The sequence below is a fragment of the Trichosurus vulpecula genome, chromosome 3 (genome assembly GCF_011100635.1).
Source record: "Trichosurus vulpecula isolate mTriVul1 chromosome 3, mTriVul1.pri, whole genome shotgun sequence".
Taxonomy (NCBI): Eukaryota; Metazoa; Chordata; class Mammalia; order Diprotodontia; family Phalangeridae; genus Trichosurus; species Trichosurus vulpecula.
In genome coordinates this window covers 417,016,991-417,038,234 of record NC_050575.1, presented here as the reverse complement: position 1 = coordinate 417,038,234, position 21,244 = coordinate 417,016,991, and the positions used below count along the sequence as shown (strand labels likewise).

Here is a 21,244-nt window from a genome sequence, read left to right as displayed (position 1 = left end):
CTACTTACTCTGCCAGCCCGAGGATGGTCTCCCTCTTGTACTGGTCATCCGCAGTGAAACGGGCCACATCCACACCCTTGCGCAGGCCCTGGAGCAGCTGGGCCTGGGTGAGATCCAGGAGTCGCTCGTGGTAGAAGCCCAAGTGCTGGACCAGCACCCCGAGGTCATCGGGCCAGGCCTGTCCATCCAGGTCAGAGATGTGCTTGGTGACCATCTGGACAAGTTCACTGGGATCGGCCTGAAGTGACCCGGCCCCAAGAAACAAACACATGTCAGGCAGGATGTGGCCACCGTGGTCGGGGGAGCCCTTGCTCCCCACACCCACCCTCTCCTTCAGGCCTCACAATAGCATCAGGGCAGCAGAGACTATCAGCCCCATTTTAGAGATGAGAAGAATGAGGCTGAAAGCAATGAGCACACTTCAGTACAGTAAGCACACTGAACCGAGTGTCAGAGGATGCTATCTCTGGGCCTCAGTTTCCTCATCTGTAAAATGCAGGCGTTGGACCCAGTGGTATCTGAAAGTGCCCTTGCCCAGGCCCAACAGAGCAAGCCCAAGGGCCCAACTTTTCTTCGTGAAGCTGCCTTCCCGACAATTGTGATTCTCTGCCGTTTACCAGGGCCTCGTACACAGCCCATCTGTTCCACTAACATGGGGGTATGTGTACATCCTTCGATCTGGAGGAATCTCCTCTTGAGGACTATAGATGGCCAGCAGCAGCAGCAGCAGCCCCAGCCCCAGCCCAGGAGTGGGCTGTCAGATGCCCAGACCGCTGCACCAAAGGCCCATGCTGCTGGCTGCCAGGCACTGCTGCCCCGCACCCCAGGGAAGCTCCCCAGCGGAGGCTCAGATCTCAGGTCCAGTGACCCACCCCTGTGTTATTTCTGGCAGCTTCCTTGACAATAACAAAAAAGTGTGACTGGACACAAAACCCAGAATTCCTTAGAAGGGAGAAGGTGTAAAGGAGAGAGTAATGCCCCCCATATCTTTTCACTAGAACTTGCTTCTGCATTTGGGGTCAGGGGAGCAGCAGCAGCAGCCCACACTCCATGGAGCTGCCACAGCGATGTCCCTCAGTGCAGGACGGGCCCCCTCCAGCAGCCCCTCAGCCCCTGGGGATGGCTCGGTTCTGAGCACATGCTCCAGGCCAGCCCCCAATCTAACTGACCACAGGAAGGTCCTCCCCACCATCGGCACTGTCCAGACCCAGCCCACATCCCTCCCTCCTGGTTTAGCCCAAGGCTCCACACCCATTCATACACCATGTGGGTCCCCGGGCACTGGAGCTGGAGGGTGACGGGGAGGAGGGGGGGGCGGTGTATCTTATCCCTGGGAGTCCTTTCCAGATTCAGCTGCAGAACCACTCAATGACTTAAGGAATGATGATAGTAATGACAGCAGCATTTGTAAAGCCCTTTCCCAAAGACAGCACTGACACCTTCCTTCCCAACATACCCATTTAATGCAGTGAATCGGGAGCCATCCAGGACACCCGCCTGGGGCCCAATCCTTAATTAGAGACTGATGGAGCCGTTATTTCACACCACAGGGATCTACGACGCATCACAAAACCTAACCTGACATCTTCTTGGTTGATCCCATTATGGGACAATCCAGGAGACCAGATAAACAGTAATTAACGAAATATTTCCCGATTTCGGCAGATGGGCTTTGGATAAAGGTTTGACAAAAACCCAACCATTTCTGCATACCAGTGGGAGGCAGTTCTGCTAAGTGTGAAGCGCTCTGAACTTGCCATCAGGACCAGAGCTCTGCAACACTGGGAAACCAGCTCAGTGTTCTATGTCTCAGTTTCCCCATCAGGAGAAAGGGGGACAGGGGGCAGCTGGGTGGCGCAGTGGATAGAGCGCCAGCCCAGGAGAGAAGGGGACCTGAGTTCAAATCCAGCCTCCAACACTTAGTAGTGTGTGATCCTGGCCAAGTCACTTAACCCCAACTGCCTCCAAAATAAAAGACAAAGAAATGGGACAACAAGACTACAGGGAAGACGGCCCCTGCCTGGCAGGGCAGTCATGAGGATCAGAGGGAAACCGACACAGAAGGCTCTATAAACTGCTGCCCACAGCCCCTCTCATTGTCACTCAGTCTGAACAATGTGCATTCATGACGTTCCTGCTGTGTGCCACACCCAGACCAGGGTCTCCCACTACATCCTGGGCCATCTGCAGTCATCTCGATCCATGTCTGGCCACTGGACCCAGACAGCTCCAGAGGAGGAAGTGAGGCTAGTGAGCCTGCACTGCCCTGCCTCACTTAAATCCAATTCACTCGCCTTGTCATGGCATCACCTTCCTGATGTCCTGGTCTTCTTAGAGAAAGACCAACAACAACCATCAGGAAGGCCGCCCTGCAGATAGGAAGGCCTGAATGAATGTTAACCAAGCTAATGGGGTTCAAAGCCGGATCCAATCAGCTACACCCGTCTGAGCACCTCCATGGTCCCAGTCTGACATTAGGCCCAGTGAGGGACACACAAGAGCCACAGGGCACACCCCTGCCATCTAGGCCGAGGCCACCCAGCTCAGCAGAAAGTGGGAAAGGTGGGGTGATGTGTCAGGAGGGATGACTAAGTCGGGATCCACAGAAAAGCACCAGCTAGAACACGGGGACAAATCTAGCAAGAAGAAACATAACAGGGATCAACGTGAAGTCATATACCAGGGTTCAGGGAATTGACTTCAGAAGTATAGGATGGAGAAGATAGCAATGTGAAAATGATGTGGGGATTTGGTGGACCACAGGCCCAAAAAGGGTCCCAAGTGTGATATGGTGGCCAAGAAAGCTAAGGCGATCCTGGGCATCCTTGAGAAGCTGAGCCACCAGGACAGGGAGAAGGTGGTCCTAGGCTGCTCTGCTGTGGTCAGACCCCAACAAAAGAATATCCTAAGGATCAGTCTGGGCTATGACCGCTTAGGGAGGATGTGGATAATCTGGGAAGGTGGAGCAGGGGAAAATTGGGATGGCAAAGGACCATGCACGGGCCATCTGAGGATTAGGTGACAGGGGAGAAGAGACAGAGAGATGAGAGCAGTAACTGCAGAGGGGCAGAAAATAACCCAGCCTTTGGTGGGACTTTAGAGAAATAGCCCTTCTCGAGTGAAGGCAAACATGCTGTTAGCTCTGCATTGGGTCCAACCTCTCTACCCCACCCCACCCCATTCTACAGACAAGGAAACTGAGGCCCAGGAAAGGGACTGGAAGTCGAAGTGCAGATTCCACAGGTCCAGAATCAAAAGTCTTTCCACCATCCTGTGGTGGTCATCCTTTTATCAGATGGAGCCAAAACTGAACACACAATTCCATTCTCCAAATGCTGCCAGACCAGAGTAATAACAGACTGAATGTAACTTCGCTTGGTCCTAACAATCACTGAGGGTGCTAGTAAGTGTCCAAGGCAGGATCTGAACCCAGGTCTTCCTTCCTCCAAAAATCTTAGAGAATTAAGGTCACAAAGAACTAAAGCCACCGTCTTCTGCAGAGCAAAGTTTTTGGTCGCACGTCTCCCTCCATTTCTTCTTCTGTCCTGGCAGAACAAAAGGCATGTTTCCAGTCACAACTGATGTTAGCCCTGAAGGCTGTTCATTAATGCAAAATACATCTTAAAGTACCAGGAGGCAAAGTGATCTCAACCAGCCATTTTCTGAGTGAACTGTGGCATTCGATCTTCTGCTAAGCTGGGGATGTGGGAGGGAGGATGGCAGGGCATCCCCAGGACAGACAGGCCAGTCAGTCCTCAGGCTGCTTAGAGCCAGCCCCACCTCCTGCCCCACCCAGGCCTCTCCTCCAAAGGAAGCCTGGTGATCACACCAAAGCTTCCAAAGAAATCAGACCACTCTGACTAAGTCAGCGTCTGGAGTTTCAGGGGACAACCAAGAAAAATGGGAAAAAACTACAGATGAGAGCACAGGACACCAAATGACAAGTGAGACAGACCACAGTCCCAGGGAGCAGGCTTCTGCGTGCAGGCAACAAATCGAAACGTCTCTGATTTCCATTTTTTGCCTTTGGAGGATTCATCAGAAATTTGCCATATTTAATTCTGAACTCAGCAGTCTCATTCGACAAAGGATCAGCCGCTGAAAACAAGCTAACCAGCTTCCATCAGACGGGCTCCGAACTCAGCAGTCTCATTCGACAAAGGATCAGCCGCTGAAAACAAGCTAACCAGCTTCCATCAGACGGGCCACAGGACGCTTTGACCCAGAGGAACGAAAGGTCTCTGCCTACCAAAAGGCTCCTAATGCCCTGTGCCATATCGCTAAGCACCTGAGGAGGTGCCTGCTGGATGGAGGGGCCGGAGAGACTCACCAAGGGAGGAACTAAGGCCGACCAAGTTCACAGGACAGGATCCGGGGTGTGGTAGGGCCAGCAAGATGTAGGCAGGCATTGTGCCTGGAGGGGAGAGGATGAGCCAAGGCCTCCTCAGAAGGGGCTGATAGTCTAATGGGAGACACACCAAGGACGTCCCCAGGTCTATCCAGAACACGGAGAAAGGGGGCCACCAGCAGGGAAATACAAGGCAGTGAAGGGCGAATGGGCACGAGCAACGAGGGAAGATGAAGCAATCAGTCAGGGAACATCTATTAGGCACCTACTATGTGCCAAGCACTGAGCTAAGTGCTGGGGATACCAAGATAGCCCTCAAGGAGCTTACCGTCTAATGTGAGAGACAACATACACAGATACATACAAAGAAAGCTCTATACAAGATGAACAGGAAATGATGGTGGGGGCTTGATACAGGAAGTGGAGCAGTCCAGGCCCGGGGGAGGGACAGTCAGAGAAGAGAGAATGCCACCGGATCACTGGGAGGGAGATGTCAGCGACAGGAGAGGGAGGGGGGCTTTGGACGACAGAGCGTTTTGTATTGAACCTGGAGAGAATGGGGAGCCCCTGGGGTTCCCTGAGTAGAGGGGCCACGGTCAGAGCTGGGCTTCAGGAAGATCAGCTTCCCAGCCGACTGGAAGATGGACCAGAGTGGGGAGAGACGCGAGGCAGGCGGCCCCCCAGCAGCTGCTGCCACAGCCCAGTCCTAAGGCGCCGAGGGTCCGTACCAGGGTGGGGGCCACAGCAGAGGAGATGAGGGGGAGCATCCAAGCCATGCTGGGAAGGTGAAGTCACAGGCGTTGGCAGCTGTTTACATGTGGGGGCACAGGGGGTGAGAGAATGCAGGGTCCAGGATGGCTCCCAGCTGGTGAGCCCAGGGCACTGGAGGAGGGTGGTGCCCTCAGCAGTCACAGGAGAGGGCTTAGAGGGTGCAGCCTCAGCCCACAGTGGGCCTCTCGCTGCTGCTCCTCACACTGTCCCCACCCCTTCAAAAGTCACCAGAGTCAGGCATTGACCCCGTCCCACGCTGGGCTTCCATGCATTGTCCGGGGCATCCACGCTCAGAAAGGAGTGTCGAGGTGCTCTGGGCCTCCTCTCTCCCCCTCCTAACACTGCTTTGTCTAGAGTTTTCCCTAGAAATCTCAGCCAGATGCACAAGCCCTTGTTCCTTCCTGCTAGACGCAGCCTCCTTGGGAACTCTGGGAGCAAAAGGCAGGGAACCATTAGCTATTTTTCTACCTACACGCAGCCAATTAAAAGATAAGAGTGTTTCCATGTGGACACAATAATGAAGATGCCAAAACGCCACGAACCAAATCACTCTGCCATTCACTCAGATGTAATGGAAAAAGATGGAGTCTCTAATTCCATGCTGACCAAACCAACCTCAAGCCAGGGACATTTCCTACCTGCCTCATTCCACCACATAATGGCTAATTCATGCTTACCACTTAGCTTAAATGCAGAAGTGACCTGGAAAATCTGAGAAGAAACAGCACAGCTCCCATGCACAAAACATCTGATCTATTGCAGAAAAACAGTTTAAAAGAAAGAAAGAAAATCTGCCAAAGAGTCCCACAAGACAGCAGGGAGTCAGGCCAGCCCAGCTGGAAGAGCCCCGAGTAGGCCAGAGCCCAGAGAGGTCACTGAGCCAGGGTCAGACGCAGGAGCTCTGAATTCGAGTCCAGGGCTCCTGGACCCACTGAGACGCCTCTGTAGCTAATTCTAGGGTCCAGTGCAAAACAGAAGTAGAGGACCAGACAGTGGGGAGTCAGGCCAGCCCAGCTGGAAGGGCCCTGAGTGCACCAGAGCCCAGAGAGGTCACTGACCATGGTTGGATGCAGGGGCTCTAAATTCAAGTCTGAGGCTCCTGGACCCACCGGGATGCCTCTGTAGCTAATTCTAAGGTCCAGCCCAAGGCAGAAGAAAAGGACCAGATGGGGGGGGGCTGGGGGTGCCCCTGCAGGTGGCTGCTGAGAGGAGACCACCAATTAAAGGCAGGAAACTGAGAGCTGCAGCAGTAACATGGGAGCTGTGTGGTCTGCTGGGTGCTTTGACAGGCATCACTTCATTGGATCCTCACAGCCCTGGGAGGTGGTGCCACCATGGTCCCCATTTTGAAGATGTGGAGACAGGCCCACGCAGGGCCTTGCCCAGATGACCAGTGGGTGTCTGAGGCCCCCTGGAGCTCAGTGCCCTGTGTGTCGTGATGAGGACTTAAATGGCCACTTGCCCAGATCTGAGGAGGGCTAAAATTGAGGCTCAGAGAACTAGGATGTGTCTTGCCCAATGTCATTCAGCTACTTGGTGTCTGAGCCAGGAATAGAAGCCAGGCCTCTGGGTCATGACTGCATCACGGCCCCATTTCACCTCACCATGCTCGAGGATTCTCCTTAGGAAGGGCCATCATACTCTGCAGCAAACTTCTGACCATAACCCTTCCTGGAGATTTTCACCAAAGCTGCTGAGGAGCCCAGACCTGCCTCAATCAATCAGTCAAAAAGTGCCTACTGTGTGCCAGGCACAATGCTAAGCTCTGAGGACACTAAGGGAGATGAGAGACACTCCCTGCCCTCAAGGCACTTACAATCTGCTATGACAGGGGAAAGCACTGGAATGAAGAGGGGCTAAGAAGGAAAGGAGGAGGGAGGAGTGCTCCAGATGTGGGGTATAGCCAGAGAAAGTGATGGAGCATCCTGTTCATGAGACAGCCAGGAGGCAAAGATTACTGGAGCAAAGAATACACGATGGGGAAGGAGGTGGAAGAGAACTGGAGAGGGAGGACGGGACTTTGAATGGCAAATACAGCATTTTGTGTGGCCATAAGGAGCCCCTAGAGGATGGGCTGGAGTGGGGAGGGACCTGGAAGCAGGCAGAGTCCCCAGTAGTGACTGCAATGATCAAGGCATGGCACGATGAGGGTCTGCACCAGGCGAGGGCAGCGATAGAGGGAAGGAGGGGGCGTATATACAAGAGATGCCAAGAGACAAGGTGAAATCAACAAGCCGAGGCACCATATTGGCTATGGGAAGAGTGAGAGATGGTGAGGAGACCAAGGACAATTCCTAGGCTGGGAGAGCCAGAGGGCCTAGGAGGAGGGTGTGGTCCTCCACAGTAAAGGGGAAGGGCTTAGGGAGAAAGGTCAGGAGTTGTGTTTAGGACAAGAAGTCTACCAAATGTCTGAAAGACAGCTGGAGATGTGAGGCTTGGGGCCAGCCAGGTGAATCTGAGAATCATCAGCATAGAGATGGTCATTAGATCCATGGGAGCTGAGGAGCTCACCAACCAAAGTAATCCAGAGGGAAAAGAGGACAGGGCCCAGGACAGACCCTGGAGGACACCTGTAGTTACTGAGGGTGTGATCTAGAGAGGAGCCAGCCAAAAAGTCAGAGGAGTGGTCAGAGAGCTAGGAGGAGAACCAGGAATGAAAGGAGTGTCCCAAAAACCTAGAGAGAAGAGGGTGTCAAGGAAGAGAGAGTGACCAACAATGTCAGAGGCCACAAAGAGTGAGGATGGAGAAAAGGCCACTGGATGTGGTAACTAAAGGACCATTGCTCCCTTTGGAGAGAGCAGTTCTGGTGGAATGAGGTCAGAAGACAGACCATAAGGGGTTAATAAGAGAGAGAGGAGGGAGAGTGGGGCCCCCACTGGAGAAGAGCTTTGGAGGAGTTTATCTACAGAGGGCGAGAGAGAGAGGACAAGAGCTAGCAGGGATGGAAGGGTCTGGGAAGGTTTTTTTGAGGATGGGAGAGCCGTGGGCATGTGTGTGGGCAGGAGGGGAGGAGTCAGAGGTCAGCAAAGGCCTGTGAAGAGGGCAGAAGCCAGGTCAGACACTGCAGGAACACAGTGGGCACTGTAAACCAACCATGGCTACCCTTGAGATGGATATCACGAGGGCCCTGCTATTAAGGGAGTGAGAGGAGGGGAAGTAGCGGTGCCCACTGTGGATGGAGGAAGTTAGCTACAAAGGGCAGAGGAGACAGGACGAGAGTTAGGCACCAGCACAAAGAGGTCAAGCTGAGGCAGCAGGAAGGCCTTCCTCCCAGGTCCCAGACTGCCGGGCTCCACGCTGGCCTCCCCATGGTTGGCAGCTATTCCTCCCACTCAGCCTGGGCAGCATGAGAGCCCCAAGTCCCCCACACCTCTGGCTCCAGGACCTCAGACTGGCCCCTCAGACTCAGCCCAGCCACCTTAGCCTCCTAAGACTCCTCCTTCGGCAAAGCTGCCCAGCACCACATGCTGGTGCCCAAGTCCTCTGCCATGACTGCTCCAGCCTCCCAACTTCAGGACACACTGCCCTTTAGCAAAATTCTGATCAGATCAATTGTCTGCCCAAAAACCTCCAAAGACTCTGTTACCAGCAGAGAAAAGGTCCTTGGTGCCCGAGCAGGCCTTCAAGACCCTGCACACTAAGGCATCACCAGACTTTATCCCCTAACTGGCATCCCACTGCCCACTGGGCACATCCCACACTGTCCCACCATGCTGTGATGCCTGAAACACCCTCCTTCCCACCATCCAACACCTTCTGAAATCTGGGCCTTACAGCTAAGGCCCAACTCACAGAACATCTCATCCATGCCCCCTCGAACTTTGTCTAAACTATTCCCACCCTCCTAGACAAGGTGGGACATGCCTTTGTATATTAGTGTTGGTCCTTGATGTCGCCCCACTCCAGCAAGGTCTTGAGTCAAGGCAGCCAGGCCTCTATCTCCTTCCATCTGGTCTTCTCACGCAGGGCCTACCGGGGCCCTCTGTATGTGGAAAGCACTTAATAAATGTTGGCTGAAGGGGAAGATCCCACCTTGGCCAGTCACTGCTTAAAGGGCCTTAGATTATTTCTGGTGATAGAAACGATTATTAAATAACCAATTCTCAGGAAGATGCAGGCTTTTTTCCCTTCCTTTTTCCTCATCCTCTACCAGGTCAAACCAGCATCTGAAGGACGTTGCTGATAATGAGACTGGATTCTCCTGAGGAGACTTCCTCAGTGTTAGTCAGAGCCCACCCAACCTGGGAAGCTCACTGTGTTCTACTCAGGCTGGGGGATCAAGGAGGACATAATCAGTCCTGTCCCACAGCCCCTCAGCAGAACAGATCCCCCTCTCATTATAGTGTGCATTCTCTCATTAATTGTTACCCAATCAGAGTTGACTGAGAGAAGTTGGGAACAACCACTCTTCCAAGGACACACAAGTATCAAGAGGCCACCATGATCCACACAAGACACAGCTAAGTGACCAATCCTTTTATTAATTACTCACTAGGCACAATTAATAAAATGATTAATTAACCAAAAACGGTGTCTCTCCAACTTTGTATGAGTCACTCTGGGCTCCCAACTATGTTCTAGCTGGGAGGCTATATGGAGTCTCTAGCCTGTGGATAAACAGCAGCACCCTGGGATTATCATTTGCTCACAGCTTGATAGAGGATAAGGTAAGTCCCATGAGGACTTGTGTTTGGGTCCCATTTTAACTTCAAAGGGAGATACAATCTTTTACAATTTATTGTCCCACTTTCGAAGTGCCACACAGAATGATAAAAGGACCGTTTCAAAATGTTAATTTTTACCTCTTCAAATTTTCCATGATCTATGGATCTAGGAAAGGGGTTGCATCAGGAGATGATCATGACTTTACCCTACCTGGAGGTCCTCACCCAAGGACTGGGTGATCATCTGTCAAGAGAGTTTTGGCAGGGATTCTAGTTCAAAGAGATGGCCCTAGAAGGCTTCTGAGGTCCCTTCCAGCTCCCAGATTCTGATCACACCAAGGTAAGTACTCCCTCAGTGCAGATAGCAGTCCCCAAACACTTTGCATTCAATGAGATCCCAATTCAAGTTGTTCCAGGGACCTCCCAATCCCTCCAAAGAAGATCTGCACAGCATGCCAGCATCTTTCTTTCGGGTCATTTTATATTTCATGGGCCCTATCCCTCATCTCTCAATCTCAGTGGTCCAATGCTGGCCTGCCCCCAAGTCTAACCACACCTTTTTGGGTAATATGACGTGCACCACTGTTTCGTATCACTGTTTTGCAGGTGAGTTTCTCCCCCATGCATCTCTACAACGGCCTCTCAGTCACAGGCAGAATGGCTTCCTCAGAGACCACGGTATTCTGAGATCTGTAATCACGTAGCGTCATTCAGAGGGCAACGGGGTTAAACATGGATATTTCTGTGACACAAAGCAGCTTGAGAACATTAGAAGCACCGACCAGTCAACCACCCATATGCAACCCAGCCACTCGTCTCCCTCTCCAATTCAAAGTCGTACTCATTGTCCATTTGTACAGCCTGAGACACGTGTGCCAACGTCCTCACTCTGTGCACTGGTCACTCACTAGTCTGCCAGCTCAGACACTAGGCCTGGGTCATCCACAGGGATTTACCTAAGTGGCCAATGTCTCCTGAGTAAATATTCACTTCCTCACCCCTGAAGCCGGATGCCATCAGCACAGAATCATTCAAAAACAAAACCAGATGGAGGCCCTCACCACATAAGGAATCCCTGTTCTATCTGGGCCCTCAGCAGGACCTTCTCCATGACAGGAGAGTGACGGGGTGCCCTCTCTGATGACTCAGCAGAGGGTCACTGGCCAGAGTGTCTCAGGGGTGGTATTTATTTAGGAGTCTGACCTCCATAGATACCTGGAGCTTCCTCCTGAGAGGATAGCCCTTAACTGGGCTTCATGTGCCCAAATCAAACCTTTTCTTTCTTTTTAATCAACAAACACCACACTTGTATTGGCTGCATTTGTCAGTCACTATTGTGACTGTGAGGCCATCATCTACCACAGGGAAGCATTGCTAACAGCACCGCCCCTCCCCCAATGTAGTCCTGCCGTGCCCAGCACCCAGAGATCACACCTGTCCAAGCCGTCCTGCATCCTTCTGTGTCCGCAGAAAAAGACCCTCTGATGGGGAGGGAGCCCCAGTGGCCGGGCTGCGAGGAGCCTTGGTCCTGATCCTGACTGTCACTATAGCTAAGTGGGTCACTGGGAGCCCTACGGTCAAAGGGAAGTAAGACCAGCAGAGCCAAAGCTGACTAAGACAGACAGGCCTGTTTTTCCTTTGGGCAGGCGACTAAAGAACCAAGCTCCCTCTTTCAGATGCTAATTAATTCTTTTCTCTTCAGTTCTGACCTTTTGCAAAAAAAGCAAATTAAAGAATTCTTGAGCTAAAAAGAAAAATCAGAGCCTCAAAAGGAAGCTGTTTTGTTAATGCAGTGAAATGCCACGGAGATGGAAGGGGCCTCCCTCTCTGGTACAAGTGATGATCCCCAGGGAAGGGAGCCCACTCAACACCCTGTCCCAACCCCAGGGAAAGGAGCCCATTCAATACCCTGCCCTGACCCTAGGATGGCCTATCCCACACCAGAAGAGCTCCAAGCTTCCCTGGACAGCAAGGTTGGGGATCTTTAGGCTATATCTGCCCCCACAGCTCTGGGTTCGGCCCTTGGGGCCCAGCAGAGCTAGTCTCATGGTCCTTCCTCACCTGCAGCCCCTGAACACCAGCAGACCACCAGCTCTCCTGTCTGATCCAGCCTAAACAGGACTGGTTCCCTGAATTGGTGCCCATATGACAAGGGCTTGAGGCCCTTCCCCAGGCTGGCTATCCTCCCTCCTAAGCTCATCAAGTGCCCAGCATGGAGGAGTCTTCTGAAGAGGCCCACAGGAAGCAACGCTGCTGGCCTGCTTAGAGCACGGGCCAGGGTGATATGGAGCTGTGCTCACCAATGGACTCACCCTGTAGAGTGGATGGCATCTGTCCTGGAAACAGGGCACCAAACGTGAGTAGATCTGCAGGCTGTAATAGTAAGCAGCCAGCTGAAGTGACAAGGCTGACGGTGCCTGCTTCTCAAAGCACTTGCTGGCGTCCACCACCTGGAAGGAAAAGGGAGTGAGTGAGCAGCTAGGCTGAGCCTCTTGAACACAAAGCATCCCGAGAAGGCACGAGGAGGTCTGGGTTCAGGAAACCCCCCAGCTCTGCCCACATCCACTGCTCTAAAATTCATGCCTGATGACTGAGGCTCAGAACAGGAACATGATGGCTGTGATGGCCGTGATGGCTCTGGTCCCAAGCCCATCCGGAGGGGATGTCCATCCTCTGTTCTCCCCCCAGCCCGGCTCTCTCTGCCCCCAGCCTCTCTCAGGGCCAGGCCCCTGTACCATAGCTGCCAAAGGGATTTTCTTGAAGCACAGGTCAAAACACCTCACCCCTGGACTCCATAGATCCCAGGGGCTCCCTATGACCTCTAGAATGAAACAGGAACTCTTTTTATTTGCTAAAGCCCTTGGCAGCGTGGCCTCAGCCAGGCTTTGCAAGCCCAAGACACTCTGCAACCAAGCTGCCCTTCCCTCAGAGCCTAACAAAGCACTCTATCTTTCATGTCCACACCTTTGCCCAGAATTCGTTCATTCTGTTTCTGTCTCGTGGAATCCCTCCCACCCTCAGGACAGGACTAAACCCCGCCTTCTCCCTGACCCCCCAGCCCCAGCTGGGAGGGGCCCCCTCCCTTCTGATCTGTCCTGATTCTGTAAACCCAGATACACAAGTGCTTCTGGTCCCTGGCAAATGGAAGCTTCTGGAGGCAGAGAGGATTTCCATTTTTGTCCGTGTCTCCCCAGCCCCCAGTCCTGTGCCCAGCACACACAGGCATGTAATAAACACTGACTGACTAACTCACTGACTAATAATGGAGGCAGTTTTTCAAGACTTCTTTCTGAGCTCATTTGAACTTCACAACAGGTCTGTGAGGTAGATGCTAATGGGTAATTATGATTTCAGCCAAGCAGATGAAGAAACCAAGGCTCCGAGGGGTTAAATGACCTGTCCAGTCACTGACACTGAAGGCCAGATTTATGCCCCAGTCCAGCCCTCTCTCTACTTCGCCCCATAAATCTGTCTGTCCCAGAATCCCAGATTCAGACAGATGGGACTGTCCAGACCATCTCATCCAGATTCAAAAGAAGCTACAGGCTTCCACTGACCATGCCTAGGAATGCTCAAAGCGCTGTCTGACAGTCAGCAGCCACATTACACACTCACAAAATGGAATTCTGATGCAGTTCAACAGTCGCCATGGAAAGGACAAGGGACGGTGCCAGGAAGTGGCCATCCCTCCATTCGCCCGTTGTGTGACAACTCACCTGTGGCAAGGCGAGCAGGTAGGCCAAGGCCAAGGTCATGTCATGTGGGAAAGCATCACTCGCCAGCTGTAGGAGGACTGAAAGGCAAGAAAAAAGGACAAGGTGAGCATCTGTCCTGTGCAACAGGGAACGTGCCAGAGCCGTGATTGGGGGCACAGCTGCCCCACCTCCACCTGGGAGCCACGCCCAACAGCCACCTGCATCACATGTCTTTTGTACTGGCTCCACATACACTCAGGTGTCCCACCTTGGCCCCCGCACCAAGGACAGCTCAACAACAGTTTTATCACCCTTTATCCTGGATGACATGGGCTTGATGCATCTCCCTCCACGTGGGTGGAACTGTAAAAGGTTCTCGTGGGAAGGATGCCATATTGTGACCCCTCCCGAGTCTCTGATCTCCACATCATGGGCACACCCAGCACAAGGGCAGATGACAGTGTGAGTCCAGGGTCTCCCTTCACACATGGCCACAGTGGGAGAGGAAAGCCAATATTCCTGTGATGAGACTCCCCAGCCCTAGCCAGGCTGGTGCCTAGACAAAAGACCCAGAGCCTGGCACCAGATTCATCCTCTAAGCCCTTCCACCTTGTGGGGGGCTTACCTGGGAGAACAGGGTCCGGGATGGCAAAGCCATAGAGAAACTCAGCACAGGACCTGGTCTGGCCCACTAACCAGTGCTTGCTGACTGGCTGACCAACCCTCGTGCACTGTGAGGCCATGAAGGAAGGCTAGAAAGGGGCAATGAACAGGATCCTAACTCAGTGCCCTCTCACCGTGGGGAGTCAGGTTGCAATATGATTTCCCCTGCACTGGGAGGCCCCAGGCAGCAGGCCTCAAACATGCACATGTGATCAAGGCACAGCAGCTGCAAGTCTGCCTGCTCCCTGGTAGCACCTCCAGGTAACTGCCTGGCTGCGGCTTTCATAACAAACCTTTCAGGACGTGTATTTAAAGGGAGCGTGGCTCAGCAAGGTGTGGAGAGACAACTCACAATGTGGGAAAAATAATGACATTGTCAATGGTCCACATTCTAGATGGGAGCCCTGCTCCTCCCACAGGAAAGGTCCTCCCCATCTCCCAGGACTGGCCCATGAGGTCTACACAGCCTGCCACTGACCTGCACATCCTCCCCATCTCCCAGGACTGGCCTATGCTGTCTACACAGCCTGCCACTGACCTGCACATCCTCCCCATCTCCCAGAACTGGCCTATGCTGTCTACACAGCCTGCCACTGACCTCATCCTCCCCATCTCCCAGGACTGGCCCATGCTGTCTACACAGCCTGCTGCTGACCTGCACATCTTCCCTGTCTCAGGACTGGCCCACACAGTCTACACCCCATCCAAACTGGTCACCTCTGTGTTCCCAGGCCAGGCCATACACCCAGACATACCCAGAATGCTGTCCAATGCCGACCCATCCTAAGAATCCCAGAGCCACACAAGGGGCCAGGTAGGGTCCAGACTCATGGCCCTGTCCACACTTCTCTCAGGCACTGCTGTGATAACCTATTCTAGTCAACAATTCCCCAGCAGGTACAAGGCTAGGCCCTCGCAGGCACACCAGACACTACCTGGCTCCTGGGTGGACAGGCCGGCCAGTGAAAGCCACTCTTTTTCTACATTCGATGTGCATTTCCTCGTCTAAAGCTTCTGCAGGCAGCACCTCCCTCCCCCACGACATCCTTCCAGAAAAGGCTCTGCAGATCCCATTAAAACAGAAAACGCTCGCATTAAAATATGCACAGGATGAAGAAGGGCTCAAGAAGTCTAAGCATTTAATGAAAACGCAAGATCCGAAGCCACTGCAGAGCGGAGCAAGCTTTCCAAGGAGAATCACTTCCTGATGACGCGCCCTGATGGAGGGGAACCACAGTCCACGAGCAATTAATATCTGGCTCTGGAAATAGGCGCTTATCCGTTTATTCACAGATTTACCTTCCTAATTGTATTTCCTTTCGACTAATATTAAATTAGTTTGCCATCCCTGAGTAAGCCCCAGCAGACATGGCAGGGAGGGAGAGGGGGCCCACCGAGCCTGGGCCAGCTCCAAAGCCGAACATGCCACAGAGGCAGCCGCAACCACTCGGTCCAAGCCCCTCATTTTACGAATGAGACAACTGAGGCCCAGAAGGTAAAAGGAGCTAAAGGGAAAAGCCAGCATGGCCAAGCCTAGGTCTACCTCCAGCTCCATGACATCACACTCCTCCACCCACATCCCCAAGCTGGTGCCTGGTGCAGGCAGCCCTGGGAGCAGCAGCAGGGGCCCAGAGCTGATCCCCTCCCACAACCAGGCTGCTGTCACAGACAGACTGGAGGTCAGGGTTGTGCTGGACCAGCACGTATATTCCCATGCCGGATGCTCTGCCCAATGAGTCAGAGGTCAAGCAAATGGCAGCTCGAGGGAAAGCCACGTGGCCCATCAGGCAGGAAGGAGAAAGCTCCAGAGAGCTGGGCAAGCCACCGTGGGCAGGCAGTTTGGAGGGACCCCATGAGTGGCTGCATTTGGCCAATGCTGGAACAGGCAGGCAGACTGCTGCCATCTTGACCAGGCGCAAGCCTGGGGGCCTCCCTCATCAGAACACTGCAGTGAAAAGTACACTGGAAGTAGAGCCAGGAGACAGCCTCAAATCCAACCTCAGACAAGGACCTAGCCTGGCAACCAAGGTCAGGGCTTCATGGCTCCTAGCCTCAGCTCTCCCATTTTCACTTCCTGCACAGAGTCTTGATAAGGACTGCAGGATTAATGTGAGAAGGTACCGAATGGATACTCTTGGTCAACCCTGCCATTGCACAGAGAACTGAGGCCCAAGGTCAATGACTTGTCCAAGGTCTTCCAGATGGAATCTGAATTCCAACTCTGGTTCTCTGACCCCACAATCCAGAAATATTCTGAAGGCTGTTCAAAGGAAATTGCTTTGATTTGTGAACATTCATGGGATCTTTCTGCATCTTCTTGGAAGACATCATTCCAGCTGGGAACCCATCATCTCACTGCTGGTGCTCCTGTCCTCCCTCATCCAGGCAGGACAGTCTTCTCTGCTTCCTCTTTGATAAATGAAGGCTGGCTACCGAGCAGGAAGTCTAAGTGTTGGAGAAATTTCCTGAAGCTCCCAAATGCAAAGGTGGGGATTCCCAATCCATCCTGGGGGGAGGTTCACACACGTACACACGTACACACACACACACACACACACACACACACACACACACACGTACATATGCACACATACACACATGCATGCACATGCACACACATATGCACTCATCACACACTCACGCACACTCATACACACACGCATGTACACATGTACACACACACAGACACGCAAGTATGCATGCACACACACACTCACACACATGCCCAGCCTCCTCTTTGGCAATCACCCGCTAGAGTCCGTCAGTGAGGCAGTGCCAAGAGAAAACCTCTTTTCTTGCTCTCTGGGCAGACAAAACAAGGTGCTCGCCCACCTTACGGGTCAGACTTTTGGCCTCTTTAAAGAAGGAAGAAGGCCAGCCCTACAGAGACTGCAGAGGATGGACAGAGACCCTGAAGGAAATTCCCAAAGAGGAGCTGAGCAATGCTCTGAGCAATGATAAAAAACGCCAGGGCTCAAGGAAAGGTTCCAGGTGACCAAGACCAAGCCAGTCATTTAACAATGGAGGAAACCAGCTTCAAGAAGCATACTGCCTAACTGAAAAGCCACAATGGAACAGAGAGCGAAGCTCTGACGGAGACAACACTCCGCTGGATGTCGGAGCTCAGGTAGATTCATTTTTAAAAAGAATACAGATTTAATGCAGTTTGATAAACATCTGTGTTATGGATAACAACGGCAGAATGTGCAGCACTGAGCCAGGCTCTGGGGGAGATAAAAGATGCTAAAAGACGATATTTGCAGTAACTCTAAAACGTCCCCAGATCTGTGGTCCCAGCAGGAGAGTCACTCTTGCTAAATGTCACGTCAGTAACAGTCTGTTAACATAGAATCAATTTTACGACTTGCAGCATCACCCAGTACTCACCAACTCCGCTCCTAAAGAAAGGATTCACAACATAAAGGAGGGCCATCGAGAGATCAATTACTTAGTATCCACAAGAATTTATTAAGCACCATTCAGGTGCCCAGAATTGTGCTGGGCAGCGCAGGGTACAAAGAGAAAAATGAAACAGGCCCTGCCCCCAGGAAGCTTACATTGTATGGGAAGAGATAGGTTAGCAGCCTGGCCTCTGTCTTTTCTGGACCCTGAGCCACATTTAGATTAAGGGCACCCTCACCTCTTGTCTTCTTTTCCCTCCACGACGCCCCCCCACCAAATCAGCTTGGGTAGCGGGGAGCCGCTCACCCAGACTGGGTCAGCTGCTGAGAGCAGAGCCAGCCAGGCCTGAGCCCCTGCCCCAGCCCGGCACAGCCATCCAACTTTATGGTGCCCCCTCAGGCTCTCTAGGCTGGACCACGTGTCCTGACCCTGTGGCCCTTCAGTCCATCACCAACTCTCGGCACATCACAAACACTTAATGCTTCTTCATCAATTCAATCAATTAATCATCTCCTATCACATGCTGTGCCATCCTGCCCTATCCCCATCTCTGAAGTCCTGGGGTTAAATTAATTCAAATTAATGGAAGAAAAACTTCATAAAGTCAATGCTGGCTAACTGTGTTTTGCTGTTGTGCAGTCGTGTCTGACTCTGTGTGACCCCAGAGACCACAGCATAAGAGGCCCTTCTGTCCTCCACGACCTCTCAAAGTCTCTCCAAGCTCAAGCCCATTGATTCCATGACACTATCCATCCATCTCCTCCTCTGCCGTCCCCTTCTCCTTTTGCCTTCAATCTTTCCCAACATCAGGGTCTTTTCCGATGAGTCCCATCTTCTCATTACGTGACCAAAGTAGTTAAGCTTCCACTTCAGTATTTGACCTTCCAGTGAATGCCAGGATTAATTTCTTTAATTTTGATTGATTTGATCTCCTTGCTGTCCAAGGGACTCTCAAAAGTCTTGTCCAGCACCACGCTTTGAAACTGCTTCTGTGGTGCTCAACTTTCCTTACAATCCAACTCTCACAGCCATGCACTGCTACTGGAAAAACCAAAGCTTGGACTGTACAAACCCTTGTTGGCAAGGTAGCGTCTCTACTTGTTAGTCTGCCGTCCAGATGTGCCAGAGCTTTCCTTCTGAGAAGCGCGCGTCTCGTAATTTCATGGCGGCAGCTGCCGTCTGCAGTGATCTTGGAGACCAAGGACATAAACTTTGACACTGCTTCTCTATTTACCAGGAAGAAATGGGACCAGGTGCCAAGACCTTTAGTTTTTCAATGTTAAGCTTCAAGCCAGCTTTTACACTCCTTCTTTCACCTTCATCAAGAAGCTTCTTAATTCCTCTTCACTTTCTGCCATCAGAGTGGTTTCATTTGCACATCTGAGAATGTAGATATTTCTCCTGTCAACCTTGATTCCAGCTTTTGATTCCTCCAGCCTGGCATTTCACATGATGCACTCCGCATATCAGTTAAATAAGGTGACAATATAAAGCCGTGTCCTACTCCTTTCCTAATCCTGAGCCAATCAGTTATTCCATGTTTGGTTCTCACTGTTGCTTCTTGGCCTGCATACGGGTTCCTCAGGAGACAAGTAAAATCATCTGGTACTCTCATGTATTTGAGGACTTGCCACATTTTTTTGTGACCCACAGAGTCAAAGGCTTTATTGGAGTCAATGAAGCAGTAGATTTTTTTTTTCTGGCACTCCCTTGCTTTCTCTACAATTCTGCAAATGCTGGCAATTTGGTCTCTAGTTCCTCTGCTTCTATGAAAACCAGATTGCTCTTCTGGGAATTCTTGGTTCACATATTACTAATGCCTAGCTTAGAGAATCATAAGCATCATCTTACCGGCATGTGAAACGAGCAGAATTGTTCAGTAATTTGAACATCTTCTTTAAGATTGGGATATTAATTGATCTTCTCCAATCTAGTGGCCACTGTTGAGTTTTCCAAATTTGCCGGCATACTGAGTGTAGCACCTTAACAGCATCATCTTTTAGGATTTTAAATAGCTCAGCTGGAATTCCATCACCTCCACTAGTCCTGTTGTTAGCCATGTCTCCTAAGGCCCACCTGACTTCATTCTCCAGGATGTCTGGCTCTAGATCAGTAATCACATCATCGTGGTTACTGGTGAAATTAAGATCTTTCTTGTATAGTCTTCTCTGTATTCTTGCCACCTCTTCTTAATCTCTTCTACTTCTGTTAAGTCCCTACCATTTTTGTCTTTTGTCATGCCCACTGTTGCATGAATTTTCCCTGGATCTCTCTACTTTTCCTGAAGAGATCTCTTGTTTTCTTGAAGAGATTCTATTCTTTTCTTCTATTTCTTGCATTGCTCATTTAAGAAAACCTTATCTCTCCATGTTAGTCTCTGGAATTCTACACTCAGTTGGGTCTATCTCTCCTTCACCTTTACTTTCCCTTTCCTCCTTTCCTCGGCCCTTTGTAAAGCCTCACCAGGCGCCATTTTTGCTTTCTTGCTCTTCTTTTTCTTTAGGATGGTTTCTGTGGCTGCCTCCTGTTGCAAATCTCTGTCCATTGTTTTTCAGATACTCTGCCTACCAGATCTAATCTCTTCATCACCTCCACTTCATACTCATAAGGGATGTTGTGTAGGTCAAACCTAGACAGTCTGGTGGTTTTCCCCAGGGGCTCCCACCACTGCTTGCGCAAAGCTGGTGTGGCTGAAGAGTTCCTCCCCCATCATCAGGCTGATGCTGAGCCTCCCTGGATGTGACCAGGCCAGTCTGTGGCCAAAGGACAGTTGAGCCAGAGTTTGTGCTCCACAGGTAGAACCTTTCAGGACCCTTGTCCTGACTGCAACTAGTCACTGCAGGATGACTTTGGGTGTGGAAGAGGCATGCAACAAAATTACATGAGATGCTGCCTCATTCTACATGTCCTATCTAGCAGGGCACATGTGACCAGGCAAGGACAAAAGTCAACCAAGCAGCCAAAGAAAAGGAAGAAGGAAAGGAAGGAGAGAGAGATGGCCAACAGGAAGGTTTCATGATATACAGAGATGACTGGAGGATTTGTGGGACAACAGGGGCCAGGAACCCAGATGGGGGTGGACACTGACAAAGTTGGGGCTTCCCTGGAAGGCCCAAGACCCTCACCAACTGTTCTACCAACATGAATGTTTTCAGTGGCACAGGACCAGCAATAGCTGAAGGACCCTCAAGTACAAATACTCCTTCAAGTGCCTGTAACTACTGCTCGCCTATCGTACTGGGTGCAGAGCTTGTCAAACTCTTCAAGCACTGACAGAGAAAGAAAACAGAGCCTGTCCTGAAAAGTTCCACACAGGAAAGGTAAAAGACAACTATTTCCATTAGAATATTCCTTCTAAATGACAGATAACGGCCTCTTCTTCCCTTAATAACTGCCATTTTTTAAAACAGCAGAAAAATTATTCTCAGTACTAAATAAATCATAATTTTTAATGAACCAACTGCATTTGGACATGCCGACTAATTTAGCCAAACACAAAACTGCAGATTTAAAGAGTCGCTCCTGATTATCTGACACACTCCTGCTCCCACATTTATTATTGTTATTTACCATTTTCTATTCACTGAATGCTTTCTAACCATCGTAATTAGTTATTCTTCACAACCCTTAGCAACCAAAATTTGTCCCTCATTATCAAAAGGAAAACTCAGAGACAAGGCCAGTCCTGCTCCCTTTGTGG

General features: G+C 51.4%; 1 protein-coding gene across 1 annotated transcript in view; it reads right to left on the bottom strand.

Moving 5' to 3' along the window:
- NBAS (NBAS subunit of NRZ tethering complex) overlaps positions 1–21,244 on the bottom strand; it is a 271,212-nt gene that overhangs the window by 87,175 nt on the left and 162,793 nt on the right. Inside the window, exons 39-41 of the mRNA XM_036750476.1 lie at positions 13,501–13,577; positions 12,097–12,234; positions 9–238 (exon numbers count right to left, since the gene is read on the bottom strand). Coding sequence (XP_036606371.1) covers positions 9–238; positions 12,097–12,234; positions 13,501–13,577 — 445 coding nt within the window. The remainder of the gene's footprint in view (positions 1–8; positions 239–12,096; positions 12,235–13,500; positions 13,578–21,244) is intronic.